Here is a 22,547-nt window from a genome sequence, read left to right on the forward strand (position 1 = left end):
TAATATTCCTTGTATCAGAATTTTTTTTATATACGTACCAGTTTTTGTCATTACCTTGTAAGAGTTCCTGGACCATAAACTATCCCAGCGAATTGATTCCACACTGCTTCAAATATGACTTTTCATAAGCCAAGTCCTTTAAAAATACATGTCATATATTTCTCAGACTACATGTCTAATCAGTATCATGAAAACATAACACTTTTACTATCTTCTTAGAGCATAGTGTCGAGAGGAAAAAATTTAATATATCTGTGCTACATCTACATTAATGCAATGGCGCAATATTGAAACTGCTTTTATCTCACATTTTGCAAATCAGAGAGGTGGCTAAATTTTATGGTAGTTAAACTGTGACCCTTGCACAAAATCTCACCAATGTGGATGTGGCCCTTTGGTATTGTTAAGGCAGTAGTCTCTATTCTGCATCTTAAACTTTAAAAGTTGCTATAGATATAAGAAGCCTATCTTGTGGTCATGTCTAAACCATAAAATCTTTCCACAGTGCGCAGCAAATTTTTTCATAGAATTCACAGGCCTTTCAAAAAATTACAGTGAAATTTCACTACACATTTCTCAGGCAGACTCTAGAGGAGTGTATGGGTCTACTCTAAGCTCTCCAAAACACTGGGTGTGAACTTGTCAAGAGTTCTTGAGTAAATTTGGAACAACATGCCTGTTGTTCACATCTCCTGTTGTCTACTATATAGTCAGCTTGTACTTTACGGACAATGAATATGGAAATTCCACTGCAAAAGAGGTTACAGTAAGGCATTTTGAGGCAAATATGGCCCATATTAGCGTTCAGTTAAACCTCTCTGGGAAGTTTACCATTAACAGATAAAAAGGGCTACAGATAAACAACTCCCCATGCTATTGTGTTTAAACCGCTTAGGAAGGGATTATGTTTTAAATATCCTTATACTTTTATGTAAATCAAGTGTGCTAGAATCCTTGCTATGATGCTGATAAACTCCTTGTATCACCCACACTCAACAGCATCTTTTCTTTAGCTGTCTTGATTAAATGAGTGACATTCACTATTGGCAAATCCCCCACAGAGTAACTCAAGTTTGCATGTGCCTAGCCACAGTACCAGTAATGACATGATTCTGAGGGGATTTGAAACCCTATCTCAACAAATTTATTTCTGTTTTTCAGCATATATTCAAAGCAATACTTTGGCATTGTAATGTGATTCTTGACAGGGCTTAGGTAAATTCATCATGCTAAACTGAAATGTTTTTGGCAGATGTCTACTCTGTAACAATCAAATTGTGTGTACTGTAATATATGACAACCGCAGTGTTACTTCTGGTTGTAAAACTTACAAGTATAATACTTTATTAAGGCAAACTCAGAATGTAATTTTGCAATGTATTGTCTAGCCATAATTTTCAGTAAGAAAACTTTTTGAAGACAATCTGCCAACTTAAAAACAATGGGAAGTTTTTAACGAATATAGAAAGGATATAATTTTTTCATCACAAATATATTCAGGCGTTTTGATACTTTTCAAAATCAGATACCTGTTGAAATTTAAGAAAGCGTAAGTCAAGTATTTCTGCTTATTAAATATTAACTTTGTTCCCCATGCAAACAGTCATTGTCTCAGGCTGATGCTCTTATTTAAAGGAGAAATAATTAAAATACCATTGTTAAGCATTAAAATATTTTAAAAGTAGATAGGTTTTTGGATAGCCCCTGCCTAGTTATCTGTACCATTTATTTACTTCAGTACAATTTATCATATTTTAGGTCTAAGCATCTATGTTTCACAATCTCCTTGAACTTGTATTGGCATTTGGAATGTGATTTCAAATTTTTAATTTAACTTATAAAAAAACAAAAACAGAATTTAGTTCCATGATTCTTTTGTAATTTATTGGTATTACAATACAGAAAACAATTACTGTACAGTACAATACAGAATAAAAGAGTTAAAGCATATTTGGATGATTACATAAGAACTCAGAGAACACAAAACTTAAGACAAATTAGGCAACCTTTTAGGGACAGTAAACACCCTCCTAGACTAACATAAAAATTGGAACATGCTCAATTGAAAATTTGAAGCAGGTTTTGCCAAAAAACAAAGGCTGACAAGAACACAACTCTGGAAGAGTCACACTAATTTTAGAGCTGCTAGAGGCTGAGCAAAGAGATTTGGGTTATACCTATACCTAAAACGATTCATTTAACCAATCAGTTAATAACCAGTAATTTATTAGTGAACTGTCGATTCAGTTAAAAATGGTCAAACTACTGTGTCTCTGGGTGTTTATAGCCCAGTAAAAATAATTTTACCTCTCTCTCAGTTATTATGTTCAGTAATTGTCATCCAGTGTGTTTCTTAGTATTACATGTCAAATTTTGCACAATATTTAAGTTATTCAAATTATATATGCATATATGTAATATATATATTACATATATATTATATATATTACATATATGCATATATGTGTATGTATTCCTTCATTCAATTATTCATGCAACAAATACATAATTGAACATGTATTATATGCCAGGCATTCTGGATATCCTTTGTCCATGTCTCTTTGGTCTTTGTCTCCCTCTTCCTTTCTCCCCACACCCCTTGTTGACATACACCATCAGCATGCTAGGAGATTGGAGATTTTACTTTGGCATTTATCTCATAGTTCACACAACCATTCCCACCATGTAAACCCTAACAGGAATTATGAAAAGGTTCCTAAAATTCATGTCAGTCCTTAAAATGCACTTTCAGATCCACTGTCTCACTTAATGAAAACTTGAAAGTACTTTAATACTCCTATGGACTTGACTTTTATTTAACATTCATAAAATTGGTTTTGTGTGCAAATACTGGGCACATTTAACGTATCCATTCACCTGAAATGGTCTTTCAATATATTCCAGAAATATTTTCAATTCAGTTCAACTGAATATGTTCAATTCAGTTCCCCATACCTCGTCTGTCCCTACAGCCAATTCCTTCATTCAGGCCCTCCCTCTATTTCCTGAAAATGAATGCAAAGTCTTTTAACTGCTTACCAAAGTTCATTCTTAACCCCCTCTAGTCCATCAACCTTGCTGATGCCCAAATTTAAATGTGATCAAAACATAAATTAAAATATATATATGTTTAATCTCACCACTTCTTTGATTAAAAATCCTCTGAAGTCTTCAAGTCACCTGCAGGACAGAGTTCAGAAGGCTTGGGTGAGGCATCTAAGATGCTGCCCTGTCTGACTTGGCTCTGCCTCTTTCCGCCACCCTCTAATTTCCAAATTACCACAACCTCAGAACTTTGCTCCTTCTGCTTCTAATGCTTTTTCCTCTCTTCCACACTTGATGAATATTTACTCCTTCTCCAAATCCCAGTTTGAATGTTTCATCTTCTGGAAAACCTTCCTGACACTTCTAGAAAGCTGTAGACACTCTCATCTCTACTCCCATAGCAATCACGCTCATCTCTGTTAAAACTCTCTAATTCTACCTAATGAGCATCTATTCTCTCTCTCTAAACTGATAACTCTTGTTGAAGAACACCTTACTAACTTCTCCTAGCACAGGGTCTGGCACAAACAGGTGACCGGAAAATGTTTCTTGACTAACTGGGTGAAAATTCAGGCGTCAATTAAAATGTTGCCGGTTTACTAACTTATGGTTGAGCTGGATGTCTAAGGTTTGATACTGGACTCATCTTAGGTTGGAACTATTCGGTCTGAAGGCATATGGAGATCATAGTAAGTGTTTTATTGCCAGTGATTTAATTCATATAGAGCCCTCAACCAGGGGAACTAATTTCCAGACTAGGATTTCTGCTGTGGGTCTGCTTACGTTAATAATGATGCTGAGGCCTTTCACATCCTCAGGAACAAGGAAAACCTTGTCACCTCTAGGGATCTTTTTAGATTACTCAACACTAAATGTGATCATTCATGATAATACCCTCCTTCTTTCCTTCCTCACCCCCAGCTTGCTATAGTGTCAAATGGAGAGATGTGTCATGGGAGATGTGTGATCACTGAACCAAAATTGTTAAGGAAATTTCCGGGGTCTCTATTGCAGTTCTTACAATACCAGATCTTGATTAGCTGTCCATGTTGGAGAGACACAAATATGCGAAGGATCCCCAGGATCTGTATTTATATGCTAAATCTTAGAAATAGATGATAATAAGATCAGATTCTGAAAATATGTGCACACTCACAAACTCCCTCTCTCTTACTACTTCGTTTAGCCCTGGCTAACTTGCAGGAAACAGATGGCTCACTCAAAGGGCTTAGCTGAAGAGAGTTTAAGGAAAGGGTCTGTTTACAGAGGATTAGGTAGTTATAAGGGAACCAACAAGGCAGGATGAAGGGCCAGGGACTTGCAACAATGGCAGGCCATTCCTGCCCCAGGCCTGAAAGGGCACAGGGGAAGGAGCTGTAGTGGTGGGAGAGGGACTACTGCACAGGATCCCCTCATGTGGAAGAAAGCCATTGCCAAAACCAGTGCCTGGAAGGAAAGGGACCAAAGGATGGGGTGGGAAATCTATATCCTGTCCTCTCTCTTCTTCACAATCTGTTTTCCTGCCACTGATTACCCTCAGCCAAAGTCAACTTGAAGCCAGAAGGCAAGGGAGCAGAGCACAAAGCAGACAGAGAGAACAGATCTGAAGGGGTAAATGGAGAATGATCTGTACACTATCTTAGGAAGAACATTAACTCCTTACTCCTCATCTATCTAGAAAAAGAAGGGCATCGTTAATAAACAGACATGGCACTAGTGAGATATTGAAGGTCAGTACATGTTGTGAGAGATCAGTAGCACAAATAGATATGACATTCAGTCTCCTTAGAACCCAAGCTGGGATAGGAAAGGTGGGAGATGAGAGACAAGGCAGTCAAACTTCAGATCCTCTCCCCCCACCTAGCTTCTCTAGGGCAGTTGTTATTGAATAGATGTATTGTATTAGTTATATGTAGGAATTCATAAGAAAAATATCCATCTAAAGGAAAGATTCAAGAATAGAAATCAGGTTTCCTTGATCTATCAGTAACTGTGTTACCAGTTTTTTCATATGTAAAATGGAGGTAAAACAGTAAATCCTAGATGAATCAGAGGGTGTTTACGATCAAATGAGAAAATGGATATAATTTTCTTTAAAAAAGTCAAACAAACTCGACAACTATCAGGCCCTATCATTTTTGGATGTTATCTTAGAAAGCTGGTCCCTGGGTGTAGGCTTGCCAATCATCACATCCTCTCTTTTTGGCTATCTTTCTTCTACACATGGAGCACTTCACTGAACTCCAACTTAAATATCACTTACAAAGGAAAGATAAGCAGTAAGAAAATCCAAATGAGTTGGCAATACCACTGCATGTTAAAAAGAAAGAGCTAGATTCACCTTGAACTCCGTTTTCTTGGTGCATAACTCCCCTTTACATAGGTCCTATTAACTTCAAAGGGAGCTCTGCATGTAAATGATTATATTTATTGGATGCGCCAACTCCTTCTTATCCTCCAGGCACAATTAGAAATATCATAGAGAAATGTATGTCAGAGACTTGGATCCATATTTGATATTCTATGGGAAATTTCCCAGGGTTACACATGTTAAAATTTCTGCCAATGGTTAAGAATTTATAGTCTTTCCTCGTCTATCATCCTTAGATTTATTTTTTCTCTTATTTTTTGAAAATTTTTTTTACATTAAAAGAATAATATCCTCTTTAGGTCTGATAAACTAGTGATAAAATTTTCACTGGTTGTATAACTTGGTATAGTAATAAAAATTTCGACTGCATATCCCCTCTTTCAAGGAGCTATTAGTGCTTCCCTGAGATTTTCTCATTAACTCTTAAGAGCAATCTTGTTCCTACTTTGTGTTCTCTCTGAAAACTGCTGATAGAATTTCTAGGAATGAAATTCCTGGATGCCCAGTTAATAGTATATCCACTAAACCATAATGAAACTTCAATATTGGTTTATTGTAATTTCAGGCCATCCAGGTGGCTCTAAACTCTGGCTTCTACAATTAAAGTCACCACAACCAATGAAAAGAGATCGTAGGTGTATGGATAGCTGGACTTTTCAGACAAATTTGTTGTTTGTTTATTTTAAAATCAGTAGTTCCTGGTTTATGCATCACAGTGGAAGTGTCTCTAGGACTGACTCTCTGACGAAACAACTTAAAGTTCCCACCCTGAATTCTCAGTGAATATAAGGGATGGGCTAGTGTTATAGGCATGACCTCTCAGCAGAATTATGCATATCATTTACCCAATAGGGCAGATGGGCTAAATGTACATTTTTTAAAGTGACAAAACAGAAAGAAAAAGGAAGAAACTTCTTAAATGAAATATTTAGAATTATTAAGAAGGAGAAAACACATACTATTAAAAGATGAAAACCTTTACTGGAAAAGTGCCCACCTGTGATGGGTGGTTTGAAATACACAAAGATTTTTTTAAATGCTTCAATAAGCATTACAACTTACAAAAGATTCTTTCTAACTAGCCTTAAAGACATACAAATAAAACCATATCAAATTAATTTGGATCGATTTTGAATTTATTTGTAAGAAATAAGTAAGCAAGGACAGTGTAATTTTAGTAAATATTTATAGAGCCAAACAATCCCAAGTATATATAACAATCATATTTCTAGTGGAAATGTGTGTAAGTAGGTTTATTTTGAAAGGAAAAATCCTACTCCCAGTGTCATAACCAATTAAATTCTCCAGGTAATGACCCCATTTGCATAGTGAGCAGAACCCACAAGTGGGAATTTTAATGGGCACACTACCTGAGTACAGTAATTGAGAGTGACACAACTTGAACTAGTTTTGTGCTTACCCCACTGAAAATTCTACTCATATTATTTTTAATGTCAGGCTACAAGTCAAATTTCAAGATGATGGATTTGTTCTTTTTTTAAGCACTGAGTTTGAATAAAAGAAATGCTTTAATTCTGTTATGCATTGCATATCTTTGCTTTAACTAATCTGTAGTTCTGATTCTCACCATTGCTTCATTTTCTTCAGTGACTGGAATTTAATTTTATTCATTAATTTGGGAATAATTAGATAAAAAAAATAATGTCTTCAGTAGCTAAATTGCTTTTAGATTGCAATTTAATGTACTTTTACCAGAATATGTATTATAGTTAAGCTGGCATAATAGTTTACTAAAATGTAATTCTGTAAATATGCCCAATTATTCTTTCTGATGATCTAACAAAATCTGATATAATATGCATTCATGAGTATTTTCCTCCTCCTTCATCCCAACACCAATGAAACACAGTTCCTGCCAAGATGATCACTGATGCTTTGTCATCTGAAGGTGTTACTTTTAAAAGATATTCTCCTTATCTCTCAGGCATTATTCACATCCTTGAAAATATTGTGCATTCTGATTTAGGGATCATATGATGCCCACATTAAATTATTTAATAAAAGTGACTTCAAGACTCTAAGTCAGACACACATGACGAACTGTACTTTCTAGGTTTTAAGATGACATTTTAAAACTTTTGTTTCACTCTAAGATCGCTTGTGATACTGTTTGCAGGTGTTTGACACTACTCTGCCACAACTGTAATTGGCATAGCATCCAGCAGACAGGCTCTGTACATCTTTACACTGCAACCTACCAAGTTAAGAAATGTATTGGTTCAATATAAAACAGCAGGCTGTTTTTAGACATAGTTACTAGTGCACAAGCTTTAATATGGCTTGGCTTCATCCTATAATGAGATCTTTTGGTTCCCTGCTCAACAGGCTTTTATTCCTTTGCAAAAGGCTATGAACTATGTCAAGTGGATCAGCTGCTTTTGTACACCCTCTTTCTTGGCTTTGGAATGTAATTCCTTTGCTTCTAGCCCTTTATGTGTCAGACAGAATTTAAGAACCTTTTCAATTTTTCAAGCAAACTTAGGAAGAATTTGTTTGAATTTGCTTTTCACCATTTTCCTAATAATTACACTCTCAACTAAACCTCACACAAAGACCTGCCTGGAAGTGAACACCTAATTGCAGAGCTATATTTTGACTTTAACACTCATGTCCATACCCAGTGTTGGTAATGGGTCAAAGCCTGACTTTCTAAAATGACTTCTTCACGATCACCTTGCAACTAAATTAATGCTTCTCTTTTAGCCAGTAGTGAGGTGAGGGATGGAAGGTATGAATAATAGACAAACAAACAAACTGAACTACTAGCCACAGTTAAGTTGGCAGGCAGGAAACTACTTCTGTTGACATTCAGCTGCTTAGGAGCAAACAATTATAGCCACAGTGGAAAATGTCATGTAATTGTCTCAGCTTGATGAAGAATGGGATGGTGCAGATTTCCATTTGCCTAGAGATCCTGTGTTCCAGGTAGGACTCGTCCATGGCTTTGTCTCCTGGTTATAATCATTGTCACCTACAGATTGCTTACAGAATTCATTAAAATTTGATTATACATACAATATTTTGATTCACAGTCCTTTAATGTAGAGGTAGGAATCATCGTTTATTGGGAATTTTGCAATGTGAAAATATATGGTGAATTTAGTCACAGTGAGTTTTTGCAAAAAATGCCCTCCACATTAGGGCTGCATCACAATGTTATCCCCTCTCTACAACCCCTTTTATTAACCAAAACCTCTAAAAGTAATATACAGGCCAGCAAATATTAATAGCCTACGACTGGAATTAACAGTTTTCTCACGGAGGATGCCAAACAACTTTGCTGGATTGAAAGTTCCTTAGGGTTACGTGCCTCCCTTGAGATGCACAACAATGATACAAGCACAGAGAAAACACTCACTATAAATGTACTGGTTATAGGGGAGCATGGAGATGAAGAGTTAGAAGGACTTCTTTGGCATACCCAATCCTTGGTTAAAACATATAAATAACCAGTGTGGTGTAAACCCTGTCAATATGTTAACCGCTGTTTAAAACAAAAATGTCATGCTCTACTCTATTAGTGTAAAAAGAAGAGAAAAATGGATAAAATATTTGATAAAATTTTATCTCGTTTGTCAGATTAGATGTAGCAATCTAACAGACCAACAAATTACAAGTCATTAAAAGGGGCATGAAGTTCTTGAATAATACGAGAAATAATCTTATTAATAAATAAACTTATTAATTAGGCAGTTGGGTAAATCCAAGCATTTAAACTAGAATTCAAGAAAGCAAGCCACAGAGTCTCTTGACTCAAGCCTTATTTATGTTAGGCAGTGACATTTGACGTTTATAATATCAGAATCTAGGGCATTGATAGAGTGAGTATGGATGAAGAATGGAAAGTTATTACATAAGATTGCCTTGGTTACTTCTTGAACCACTCAGATCACATTGACTACTTCAGATGAGGAAACGGATAGATTGTAAGAGTAAAAAAAAGTATTATTTTCTGTGATTAAAAAGCCTTCTCCTTAATGAAGTCATACTGCATGGTTTTAGTTAAACAATAATAATAAAACATTTCCTACTAAAAATTGTGGTACTAAAGACTCCAGAAGGAAATTCTCCTGGTAATTTACTTTTGTATGATTTTCATGAAATCATTAAAACCAATCATAAATTTTTAAAGATTTTTAACTTGGTGTTTAATATAAGAATATATGAAAATTGCATTTGTTTTTATAAGATGAGAGATAATTTCACCATAAATGAAAACAATCATAAATAGATGACCAAACTGCACAAAAATTATATTTTTATCTATTGTGAATTTTTTAAAGAATGTTATGTTTTGAGGTCAAACATCAACTATTATTTAGAGTATAAACTGATCTGTATCTTTCATAGTTAATTTATGGGCATGAGTCACATCAGTTACATAAAAATACTAGGAAATATTCAGAAAGGAATGTAACAGGATAAAGAAAAGGCTCAGGTTTTAAATTACAGTTGAATTCATTCAAATTTAAATCAATTAATGTATCAATTAGATACAAAATTATTCTAAAGCACAATACAGAAGGCATTTTTTAAAATTTCAAAAGACACTAATACTGGTCCTGTTTTAAAATGTTTAAGATTAAGTTTCTGCATTTAAAAAGAGGCCAAATCTATAACTGCAAACTATAGCACTTAATCATGAAGGCCATATAATTCAATGATACATTTTACATACAGAAATTCTAAAATATATTGAAACCATTTCACATTTGCCTACTTTTACTTTTTGCATTTTTTAAATTATAAAAGGTGCTTTATGAAATGATTGGAGTAGATAATAGAGGAAAAGTACTGTGAATGTAAATATGAAAATAAAATTCCACTATTCACTAATGTTCTCTGTTACAGGGAAACATTATTTCAAAAGTGCTAACATTTTCATGGCAAATAGTAGCAGGATATATTTAAATAAGGACACAAACCACTTGGTTGAAAAATCTTACAGGATAAAAAATGAAATATTCTAACAATTCCAGATCATTAAAAGATTTTATATGTCTATTAACAGATCACACTCTTATATCCTAAAACATAAGCAAAGTTAAATTTGGGTATATGTAAATATTCAGATTCTGGTTACTATGAAATAATAAAAAGCTTTGCTTATGTTTAATGTAATAAATGAAAGAGTCTTTAGAAGAGGAAGAAATAGGCAGCCATTTACTAGAATCCTATTTAAACCCAACAATTTAAAGTTATTTTGTATGTATAAATAGCACTGAGAGGGGGATTTAAGAGTTTTGCTAAGTTTTTCGTTTTTAAGCCCTTTAAGTGATGATATAAGTAGAAACTAGCTTCATTTCAAAGGAAAACCCACAGGTGGCATTTCCATGCTTTAGGTACAAAACCTCTCTTAAAAAGCTAGATTTACTAGAGGCTTCCTAAAAATATGGCTTTCTGCTATCAATCTGATGTTCAGTCAGAACTGAAAATAAACATTAATTCAAAAGTGTACTTTCAAAACTTCTGCAAGGAATTACATCAAACCAAACTACTATTTTGGAGAGCACATAGCATGAAAATTTACTCTACCTTCCATCTGAACTACAAAAAGCCTCTATGTGTCAAGAACTATATAATGAGTAATTGGCTTCTTTACACTCAAGGATTTTTAGTATCTGCCATACTGGTTTAATTTAACATAAAATTGTGATATTGAAAGCTGGTCTCAGTAGTGGATGTCTAGATGTCTAGATTTCCTCTGCATTAGAAGGAATGGTTTGCATTTAAGGTTAACTGTGTTCACAAAGTACAAAATTTGTTAAGAAACAAACCAAAGCAAACAGCCAATCCCCCTCAAAAAAAAAAAAAAAAAAAAAAGACTTAAACCTCTCGAAATAGGAAAGACTTTGAATAAATCAAAATCAGAAAATCAGAGTATAGGGATTGTAATATAAAAAACTAATTTGGAAGCAATTTATCAAAAGTATTCCACATTCTTCATGAAATATAGCTATTTTAGCAAGGTGTTTTGTTTTCATCAAAAACTTTACCATGTCATTTAAATTACCTGTAACAGTAAGCATATTTTTAGTTAATTTAAATTTTATAGTTTAAAAAATATTATATTCCTTTAACTGAAAAGAAGTATATTTAGGGCCTGTTTTTTTGAACTGTGAAGAGCACACATGGTTCACGTTGTCCACCTAAATTTAAATAACCCATTCAAGTAGCAGGTGAATTCTTTGTCCAAGGAAGGTATCACAGATGTCAATCCACCCTGAAGCCTTTCTGAATGTTTTGACAACAATTAGCTGCTCTTTTTGGTGTATTTCTATCATCTTTTGGGTTTATCTCTCTTATAAACCGCACCTCATTATGCGTTGTGCTATGTTTCGTTGTTTACATGTCCCTTTGCTCTGCTAAACTGCATACCTTTGTGAACAGGATGCATCTCCTCACTGGATTAAGCCCAGTAGACAATTTGTCTACTGAACAACTAGGGAAAGCAGATAAGAGAGCATGGAGAGCAACAATGGCTTCCCAACAATGGTGTGAGTTTGCTTCCCAAAGTTTACTTTAAAGTAAAGGATGCTTTTAACTATTAATAGATAAACATCAAAAATAAAGTGTCTGGCTTAAATACCTACTTAGAAATGATCTATTTGGAGCAAGGGCTCCAGAGACTGGTTACAAGAAATAGAAATATTGAATAAAAAGGAAGAGTTAGTTACCTCTTTTTTTTTTTTTGGTCAAAATGTTCCTCAGTCATTGTAACCTGTTAAGAAGTTTAAAGTAGTTAAAATTTCACATATTAAACCATGTGGATTTGGTTAGAGAATAAGACTTTCAGAGATTATTTAAAATGATGAGTTAGTGCAAATACTGGGTTGCTTCATGAGAATCTTACTATGTGCTTTTTCTACCTTAAAATAAAACTTGTAAAATACTCTCCAGTTTTAACATAGAAGATAAATATTTACGAAGGAAAACAAATTCCACAGCATTCCATACAGATTTCCAAACAGTCTGATGATTCACAACAGGCATCCATGATGCCACAGTCCATGTCACAAGGGCAGTTACAGTCATCGCCCATTTCGTCTCCGCAGCAGCAGCAGCAGGCCTCCGAGGTGCAGATGCCGCAGGAAGCTTGTCCCAGCACAATATTGCAGAGGGTCAGGAATTCACAGAACAAGCATGCCAGGATACAGTGGACACAACAATCTTCAATTGCAGTTGTGAGGTGACCACAGAGTGAGAAAAAGAAGGAACAAAATATATATATACATATTAGTCAACCAATGACTAAATAATTTGTTAAAATAGTTAAATAATCCACAACCCATGCAGCCCTAAAGGTCTTTTGTGAGCTGGAGACTCAAACAGGAAGTTAAATTCTAGATGAAATTAAATTCTTCAGAAATAGATACTTCATTCGAAAAGAAAAATTGTTGCACATCTTTGTGCATAGGTGTGATGCTAGATCATGACTTTCACCCATTTCTAGGTGATTCTTACCCATTTTCCCTACTTCCTACTGCTCTCTATAACGCTGGACTAAAGCAATCTCATGGCATTTATTAAAGTCCTTCAGACACAGACATTTCCTTCAACTGCTCCACCCACTTGCACCAAAATTGGAAAGAAAAAAAATTAAATATGATATATTCAATGTATTCTTGAATAATTAATTCCATGATTTAATTGGGTGTCTTTAAACTGGAATCAATACATTTTACTTTCTGGTAAATCTGACTCGTATTAACAGTTTCATGTTTTGATGTCACAAGAATTAAATAAAAACAGTATGTCTCTCTAGATGGGACCAGTCTCCATATCTGGAATAGTTTTTCTGCCTATTTCCAACAAAAGGGATTTTGTGCCTTAGCAAATGTGAATAATGATGCAGTAATATCACTTTAACACTTCCTGTGATGCCAAAGTGCTTTCCAACTCTACTCCATGACATACCTCTAATGATGCCTCTCTAAACAGCAACTTGCTTACCAAATTTCAAGAACTGACATAAAAAGTGGGAAATATACCATATTCTAAAATTCTTTCCTATAAATTTTTGGGCAAGTGGGAGGAGCAATTGACTGAAATGTCTATTTATGTAAGACTTTAATAAATGTAATAAAATCATTTAAGACCAATGTTATAGGATATTTGTCTAATTTCAGAAATATTTTTGAATTTTGGCATGATTATTTCTGGATTATTATTATTTTTGTATTTTGCACAATGCAAATGCTATGATGGGATTCCATTTCCTCGAAGAAGACACAATAAACCCATCCCTCACCCCATTGTCACATGACCTTTGTATTTCTGTTTTTGGCATTAAAACTGAGTGCTTTAATAAAGTTTAAGCAAACTGCAAGAACCAAAGGTGGAGGGGAAAAAATCATGTTGTTTGGCAGCCTGCTATCTGAGAGAGGAAGGCATCTCTCTGTATAATTCACATAACTCTGCATGCAGATGTGAACTGACAAAATTCCTTTAGAATAACTGTTAGCAAATGCTTGAGGTGAAGAAAAACAAACATTCCAAAGTATCTGGAACAGTCTCTCCCCTCTACAATAACTGCTCCAGGACTATCCTAACCAACTTCTCATAAAATTCCCAATACCTTGAACATCCTCCTGGTTTTTCTCCAGTCTTTAAAGAGCTTAGGGAGTTAAAAAGAGGAGATATGGAAACACAAGGTCATACTCTACATGCCAGATGTGCAAAAAGGGGAGAGGATGAGAAAATAACTCAAAAGGGGGAACTCCGGAGTTATTTGCAGAATTAAAGGCTAAAAGAACAGATCAACCCTTCCTTTCATCCTTCTCAGTGCCAAGACCACTCTCACATGCAGCAACTGGAAACAATCACAGAGTTGTAAGAATTTCCAGATCTCTCCATCTTTCCCTAATGTTGATCCTTCAGTAGCATACAATCATTTCAGGAGAACTCTAAAATCAACTTAAATGTACACAAGTCTATGACTTTGGAAGTTTCTGGGCTTCCAGAAGGTGTCCATGGTTTTCTTTTCATACACTTTCTACCAACATTTATCCCAATATCTGTCTCACATGTCTTTGTTCATTTAAGCTTTTCCAAGCATATATTATCATCATGATCTGTAAAACCACTGAAATGTTACAGAGATAATTTTATTATTATTATTATTATTATTAAAATAGAGTTTAACTGGCAAAAAGTCAGTTCTATCAATTTGTCTTCAAAAACCCATATTAACTAATTCCAACACCACCTCATTAAGACTTTAGAATCCAATTCCATTGTGGAACACTAAATTTCAGAACACAGAGAGAGGCACTACAAAAACTCACTTGTAGTTGAAGAAAATTTCATTTTCTATTCTTAAAACCCTAGGGATATGGAGGCAGGGCAAAATCATGGCATAGGGAGGTATGGAATTTTTTTCACCCTCTAGGGATGCTAGTAAATAGCCAGGAATTGTCTGGAAAAACTGTTTGGGGGACTTCTGTGACCAGAGACACATTATACACCAGTCTGGAACAGGTGGACAGGCCAAGATCACAGAGCAGAACTATAAGTAAAGTCTCCAAATCTGTGGAGTCTGGCACCCCAACCCCACTAGCATAGCAGGCTGGTTTGGAGTCAATTCCCTGTGGGGAAAAAAAGTAGTCTCTACTAAGAGCAAGGGAATGTAGCTCAACCAAGCTCCAATTGTGCAATTGTGGATTTAACTAAAACATTTGCAATGCCGGATACAAGCTACGAGCACAGATATACATGAAGAAAGTACAAAAGGAACTCCAAAGTCTCTCCCAGGCAGAGAGGAGGCAGGGCTGAGAAAGGAAAAAAAAAACAAACTAAAAAACAAAACAGAGGTGTTAAGAGTTGGCTGAGTACAGAATACTAGAAAAGGGCTATGCTCCAAGCAAATGGACACACAGAGACAGGTACAAACTCCAGGGGGATAGAAATTGGCAGGTTTTTTCAGTTGTCAGCACTGCCACAGGCAAAGGCAGAGTTAAGGAATGTCTGCTAGACAAAGTACTAGTCAGGTGAAAGATAATTCACTGAAGGGCATGTCTTCCCCAAGAAAGGGGGGATGACTGGGCTCAGCACAAGTGGCAGCTCTCATTCAGAGAATTCAGACCCCAGTCGCTGGAAAACAGAAACAGTTTAGGCCTACCCTCTTACTCAGCCTCTGTCTCAACCATGGCCCTCACAGGGACAGGGTCTGTTGAGAAGTAAAGGCATTGTACCACTTTATGCTGATGGGGAGCTGCAGGCTGACAAGTGCCACCTGTTGGGCAGGATAGAAAAAGCAGAGAATCAAGAGGCTTCACAGGCAGGACCAGCACTATGATGGGTCTCATATCCAGGGAACCTTGATACTGATTACACCCTCTTCCTGAGTCCTGGGCCTATCTTGTCTGGGAAAATCTAATTGGGGTTGATCTGTCTGGGGAGATCCTCCTCCTCCTCCTCAAAAAAAAAAAAAAAACAAAACAAACAAACAAAAAAAAACTTCCATACAGGCAGGGCAAGAACCAGAAAAAGAAGAGCTGAAAATTTCTGATTAGTAAAACAGAAGCTATGCTAGTGGTCTAGATCTGAATGTCAGAGAACAGATACAGAACAAAGACACCCAACAAGAAAACCCTAGGTGAAAGAGAGAAAATTACCTCCAGAATACACAAATCAAGGAAATCAGATGCCTAGACACTGACAAAAAAATCACAAGTCATACTAGAGAGCATGAAAATATGGCTCAGCCAAAGGAACAAACTAACACTTCAAAATTAGACACAGGGGTTGAAACAACAATTAAAGATGTTCAAACAAATCTTCCAAATCAAATCAATGAGTTGAAGGAAAATGTGACAAAAGAGATGAAGGTATAAAGAAGACAGTGGGTGACCACACAGAAGAACTCAAAAGCTTAAAAAAAGAAATGACAGAAATTATGGGAGTGAAAGGCACAACAGGAGAGATGAAAAACACAATGGAGACATACAACAGCAGATTTGAAGAGGCAGAAGAAAGTATTAGTGAACTAGAGGACATAGCATCTGAAATCCTACACAAAATAAATCAGATAGGGAAAAAAATGGAAAAATATGAACAGGATCTCAGGGAACTGAATGACAACATGAAGTACACAAATATACGTGTTATGGGTGTTCCAGAAGGAGAAGAGAAGAGAAAAGAGGCAGAAAAAGTAGTGGAGAAAATAATCACTGCAAATTTTCCAACTCTTATGAAAGACCTAAAATTACAGATCCATGAATGCAGTGTACCCCAACCAGAATAGATCCCCAAAAACCTACTCCAAGATACTTACTAATCAGATTGTCAAATGTTAAAGACAAAGAGAGCATTCTGAAAGCAGCAAAAGAAAAGCGATCCATCATGTACAAGGGAAGCTCGATAAGACTATGTGCAGATTTCTCAACAGAAACCCCGGAGGCAAGAAGATAGTGGTATGATATATTTAAGGTATAGAAATAGAAAAACTGCGAAGCAAGAATTCTATACCTGGCAAAACTGTCCTTCAAAAATGAGAGAAAGTTTAAAATATTTTCAGACAGACACTGAGACTGGTTTGTGAACAAGAAACCAGCTCTACAAGAAATTCTAAAGGAAGTGCTATAGGCATACAGAAAAAGATGGAAGAGAGAGGTTTGGAGAAGGGTGTAGAAATGAAGATTATCAGTAAGGGTAAAATGAGAGGAATAAATGTAAAATATGACATATAAAATCCAAAAGACAAAATGGTAGAAGAAAGTACTGCCTTTACAGTAATAGCATTAAATACTAATGGATTAAACTCCTCAAACCAAAGTCATAGACTGGCAGAATGCAGTGAAAAACAGGACCCATCTGTATGCTGTCTAAAGGAGACACAGTTTAGACCCAAGGACAAAAATAGGTTGAAAGTGAAAGGTAGGAAAAAGATATTTCATACAAGCAACAACCAGAAAAGAGCAGGGGTAGCTATATTAATATCGGACAGATTGGACTTCAAATGTTAAGAAATTAAAAGAGACAAAGAAGGACATTATGTATTAATAAAAGGGAAAATTCATCAAGAATACAAAGCAATCATAAATATTTCTGTACTGAGCCAGAGTGCCCCAAAATACATGAGCCAAACACTGATAACACTGAAGGGAGAAGTAGACACCTTTACAATAACAGTTGGAGACTTCAATACACTACTCTCATCAATAGACAGAACATCTAGACAGAGGATAAATAAGAAAATGGAGATTTTGAATAGTATGATAAATGAACTAGACTTAGACATTTACAAAACACTGCACCCTAAAACAGCAGGATACACATTTTTCTCAAGTGCTCATGGATCATTCTCCAGGATAGACCACATATTGGGTCACAAGCAAATCTCAATAATTTTAAAAAGGTAGAGATTATACAAAACACTTTCTCAGTACATAATGGAATGAAGTTGGGAATCAAGAAGAGGCAGAAGGCTGGAAAATTCACAAATATATGGAGGCTAAACAACACATTCTTAAAACAACCAGTGGGTTAAGGGAGAAATTACAAGAGAAATCAGTAAGTATCTCAATGCAAATGAAAATGAGAACACAACATATCAAAACTCATTGGATGCAGCAAAGTCAGTGCCAAGAGGGAAATTTATTGTCCGAAATATTTACATTAACAAAGAAGAAAGAGCAAAAATAGAGGACTTAACTGGTCACCCGTAGGAACCACAGAAAGAACAGCAAACTAACACCAAAGCAAACAGAAGGAAAGAAATAAAAAAAGATTAGAGAAATAAATGAAATTAGAGAACATGAAAACAATAGAGAGAATCAACAAAACCAGAAGTTGGTTCTTTGAGAAAAATCAATAAAACCTATTGACCCTTAGCTAATCTAACAAAGAAAAGAAAAGTGGATGCAAATAAATATAATCAGAAATGGGAGGGGGGACATAACAACTGACCCCTAAGATACAAAAGATTTAATGAGAGGATATTATGAACAACTGTATGGCAACAAACTAGGTAACTTAGATGAAATGGACAATTTCCTAGAAAAGCATGAACAACGAACATTGACTCCAGAAAAAACAGACCTCAACAAACCAATCACAAGTAAAGAGATTGAATTAGTCCTCAAAATCCTCCCCAAAAAGAAAAGTCCAGGACCAGATGGCTTCACAAGTGAATTATAGCAAGCAATCACGAAAGAATCAGTACCAACCTGCTGAAATTCTTCAAAAAAATTGAAGAGGAGGGAAAACTACCTAACTCAATCTATGAAGCCAATATCACCTTAATACCAAGGCCAGACAAACATACTACAAGAAAAGAAAACTCTTTAATGAATATAGATTCAAAACCAATCTCTTTAATGAATATAGATTCAAAAATCCTCAACAGAACACCTTCTTGACCAACAGGGGGATGTGAGACGAAACAAAGTGAAGCTTCGGTGGCTGAGAGATTTCAAATGGAGTCAAGAGATCATTCTGGTGGACATTCTTACGCACTACATAGGCAACCCTCTTTAGCTTTTAATGTATTGGAATAGCCAGAAGTAAATACCTGAAACTATTAAACTCCAACCCAGTAGCCTTGACTCTTGAAAACAATTGTAAAACAATGTAGCTTACAAGGGGTGACAGTGTGAATGTGAAAACCTTGTGGATCGCACTCCCTTTATCCAGTATATGGATGGATGAGTAGAAAAATGGAGACAAAAACTGTGAAAAATAGGGTGGGATGGGGGGAATGATTTGGGTGTCCTTTTTTACTTTTATTTTTTTATTCCTATTCTGATACTTTCCAGTGTAAGGAAAATGTTCAAAAATAGACTGGAGTGATGAATGCATAATTATATGACGGTACTGTGAACAGGTGATTGTACAACATGGATGATTGTATAGTATGTGAATATATCTCAATAAAACTGAATTTAATTAAAAACATTGTGGCAGTACATCTACATTGTTCTTGGATATGTGGAAGTCCTGCTGAGCTAAATTGAATATTTCTTTCATTTTGTAAAGATTTTTTTTAAATCTTTTCCTTTGCAAGTGGACTTTCAAGTTCTTTAATTCTCAGATGTTGAACTTCACATTGTTCTTTTGAGTAAAATGAGAAGGATTACAGCAGGGAGACACTGAGCGTCCTATTCATTCAAATAATATCAGTATGATTCAATTATCTTATATTTTGCTTTGCTTTCTGTTAAATGAAATAAATTAAATATTTTTAAGTGCAAAAAAAAAAAAAAAATCCTCAACAAAATACTTGGAAATAGAATCCAGCAGCACATTAAAAGAATTATACACTATGACCAAGTGGGATTTATTTCAGGTATGCAAGGGTGGTTCAACATAAGAAAATCAATTAATGTAATATACCACATCATCTTGATTGATGCAGATAAGGCATTTAACAAAATTCAACATCCTTTTTTGATGAAAACACATGGTAAAGGGAATGAATGAAAAACCAACAGCTAACATCATACTTAATGGGGAAAGACTCTAAGATCAGGAACAAGACAAGGGTGCCCAATGTCACAAATGTTATTCAACATTGTGCTGGAAGTTCTAGTTAGAGAAATTAGGCAAGAAAAAGAAATAAAAGGCATCCAAATTGGAAAGAAAGAAGTAAAATTTTCACTGTTTGCAGATGATATGATCCCATATGCAGAAAATCACAAAAAAATCTATATTAAAGCTACTAGAGCTAATAAATGAGTACAGCATAGTGGCAGGCTACAAGATCAACATGTAAAAATCAATAGTGTTTCTATACACTAGTAGCAATCTGAGGAGGAAATAAAGAAAAAAATGCCATTTACAATAGCTACCAAAAGATTCAAATATTTTGGAGTAAATTTAACCAAGGACATAAAAGACTTAACATAGAAAACTACAAAAACTTGCTAAAAGAAATCAAGGAAGACCTAAATAAATGGAAGAACAATTGTGTTCATGGATTGGAAGGCTAAATATAGTTAAGATGCAAATTCTACCAAAATTGGTTTATAGATTCAACGCAATACCAATTAAATCCCAAAAACTTACTTTGTAGAAATAGAAAAACCAACAATCAAATTTATTTGGAAAGGCAGGGTGCTCCAAATAGCTAAAAATATCTTGAGAAAGAAAAATGAAGTGGGAAGTCTCACACTACTTAACTAACTTTAAAGAATATTAGAAAGCTACAGTGGTCAAAACAGCATGGTATTGCCATGAAGATACCATTAACCAATGGAATCAAATTGAGTGTTCAAAAATAGACCCTCTCATCTATGGACAATTGATTTTTGATAAGGAGGTCAAGTTGACTAACTAGGACACAGTAGCCTCTTCAACAAATGGTGCCTGGAGAACTGAATATCCATATCCAGAAGAATGTCAGAGGACCCCTATCTCAACACCTTATACAAAAATTAACTCAAAGTGGATCAAAGACCTAAATAGTAGAGCTAAGACAATAAAACTTTCAGAAGAAAAATGTAGGTTACTATCTTAAGATCTTGTGATGGGAAGTAGTTTCCTAGACCTTACATCCAAAGCACAAGCAATGAAAGAATAAATAGATAAATGGGATATCCTCAAAATTGAACACTTTTGCACATCTAAGGACTTTGTCAGGAAAGTAAAAAGGCAGCATACACAATGGGAGACAATATTTAGAAACCACATATCAGTTGAGGGTTTAATGTCCAGAACATATAAAGAGATCCTAAAACTCAACAACAAAAAGACAAACAACCCAATTAAAAAACAGGCAAAAGTCATGAACAGACACTTTCCTGAAGAGCAATTACAAATGGTTCAAGAATATATGAAAAGATGCTCAGCTTCACTGGCTATTAGGGAAATGCAAATCAAAACCACAATGAGATATCATCTCACATCTACTAGAATGGCCATTATCAAAAAAACAGAAAAGTACAATTGTTGGAGAGGATGTGGAGAAAGAGGTACACTTATTCACTGTTGGTGGGAATGTAGAATGGTGCAACCGCTCTGCAAGGCAGTTTGGCGGGTCCTCAGGAAGCCAAGCACAGAATTGCCATATGATCCAGCAATCCCATTACTAGGTATACATGTGGAGGAAATGAATGGAAATTTGTACACCAAAGTTTATAGTGGAATTACTCACGATTACCAAGAGCTGGAAACAGCCCAAATGTCCATGAATGGATGAGTGGATAAGCAAACTGTGGTATATATATACAATGGAATATTACGCAGCTGTAAGACAGAATAAAGTCATGATGCATGCAATAATGTGGATGAACTGTGAGGACATTATGTTGAGCAAAATTAGTGAGAAATGAAAGGACAAATACTGTATGGTCTCATTAATATGAACTAACTATAATAAGCAAACTCTAAGAGTTAAAGTTAAAAACACAGGTTATCAAGAGGTAGAAAGAAGGTAGAAATTGGGCATTTGATGCTGGATTATAGAATGTTCAACAGCATTGAGACAGCACAATACTATCTGATGGTAGCCCAATACTGTAAGTATTATGCACAGAGCTGAATGTGAGTATAGTTGAAAGAGGAAGGCTAGGGCCATGTATGATACCAGAAGGACAGATAGATACAGGATAAAAACTGGGACTGTATAACTTAGCGAAACCTAAGGGTAGACAATATTGGTGTTTAAATGTAGAAATATAAGAAAGTTTTTATACGAGGGAGAAAAGTGAATGTCAACATTGCGAGGTGCTGAAAATGGAAGAGTATATGGGAAAAAATACAATCAATGCAAACTAGGGTCTATAGTTAACAGTAACATTGTAATGTTCTTCCATTAATTGTAACAAAGGCAATATCCCAAAGCTAAATGTCAACAGAGGGGGATATAAAGGAGGCATATAGGATTCTTGTTATTGTTGTTGTTTCTCATTTTTATTTTTTATCTTTATAATTTTCCTTTTTTCTCTTCTTTCTTTGCAGAAGAAATGGAAATGTTCTCATACAGATTGTGGTGATGAATGCATAACTGATTTTACCAGGAGCTACTGATTTTTCAATTAGGATGGATTGTATGGTGTGTGAATAAAACTGTCTAAAAAAATAAACAGAAAGATACAAGTGCTGGAGAAGATATGGAGTGATATACCTATTCACTGTTGTTAAGGAAGTAGAACAGTGCAGCCCCTTTGGA

General features: G+C 35.2%; 1 protein-coding gene across 2 annotated transcripts in view; it reads right to left on the minus strand.

Annotated features, from left to right (window-relative positions):
* Window positions 1-8,479: 8,479 nt before the first annotated feature.
* MDFIC (MyoD family inhibitor domain containing) overlaps window positions 8,480-22,547 on the minus strand; it is a 107,148-nt gene continuing 93,080 nt past the window's right edge. For both annotated transcript variants that reach the window (XM_037836339.1, XM_037836340.1), the window contains exon 5: window positions 8,480-12,607. In XM_037836339.1, the coding sequence (XP_037692267.1) occupies window positions 12,360-12,607 (248 nt within the window). In that variant the 3' untranslated portion in view covers window positions 8,480-12,359. The remainder of the gene's footprint in view (window positions 12,608-22,547) is intronic.

This window comes from Choloepus didactylus, chromosome 5 (genome assembly GCF_015220235.1).
Source record: "Choloepus didactylus isolate mChoDid1 chromosome 5, mChoDid1.pri, whole genome shotgun sequence".
Classification (NCBI taxonomy): Eukaryota; Metazoa; Chordata; class Mammalia; order Pilosa; family Megalonychidae; genus Choloepus; species Choloepus didactylus.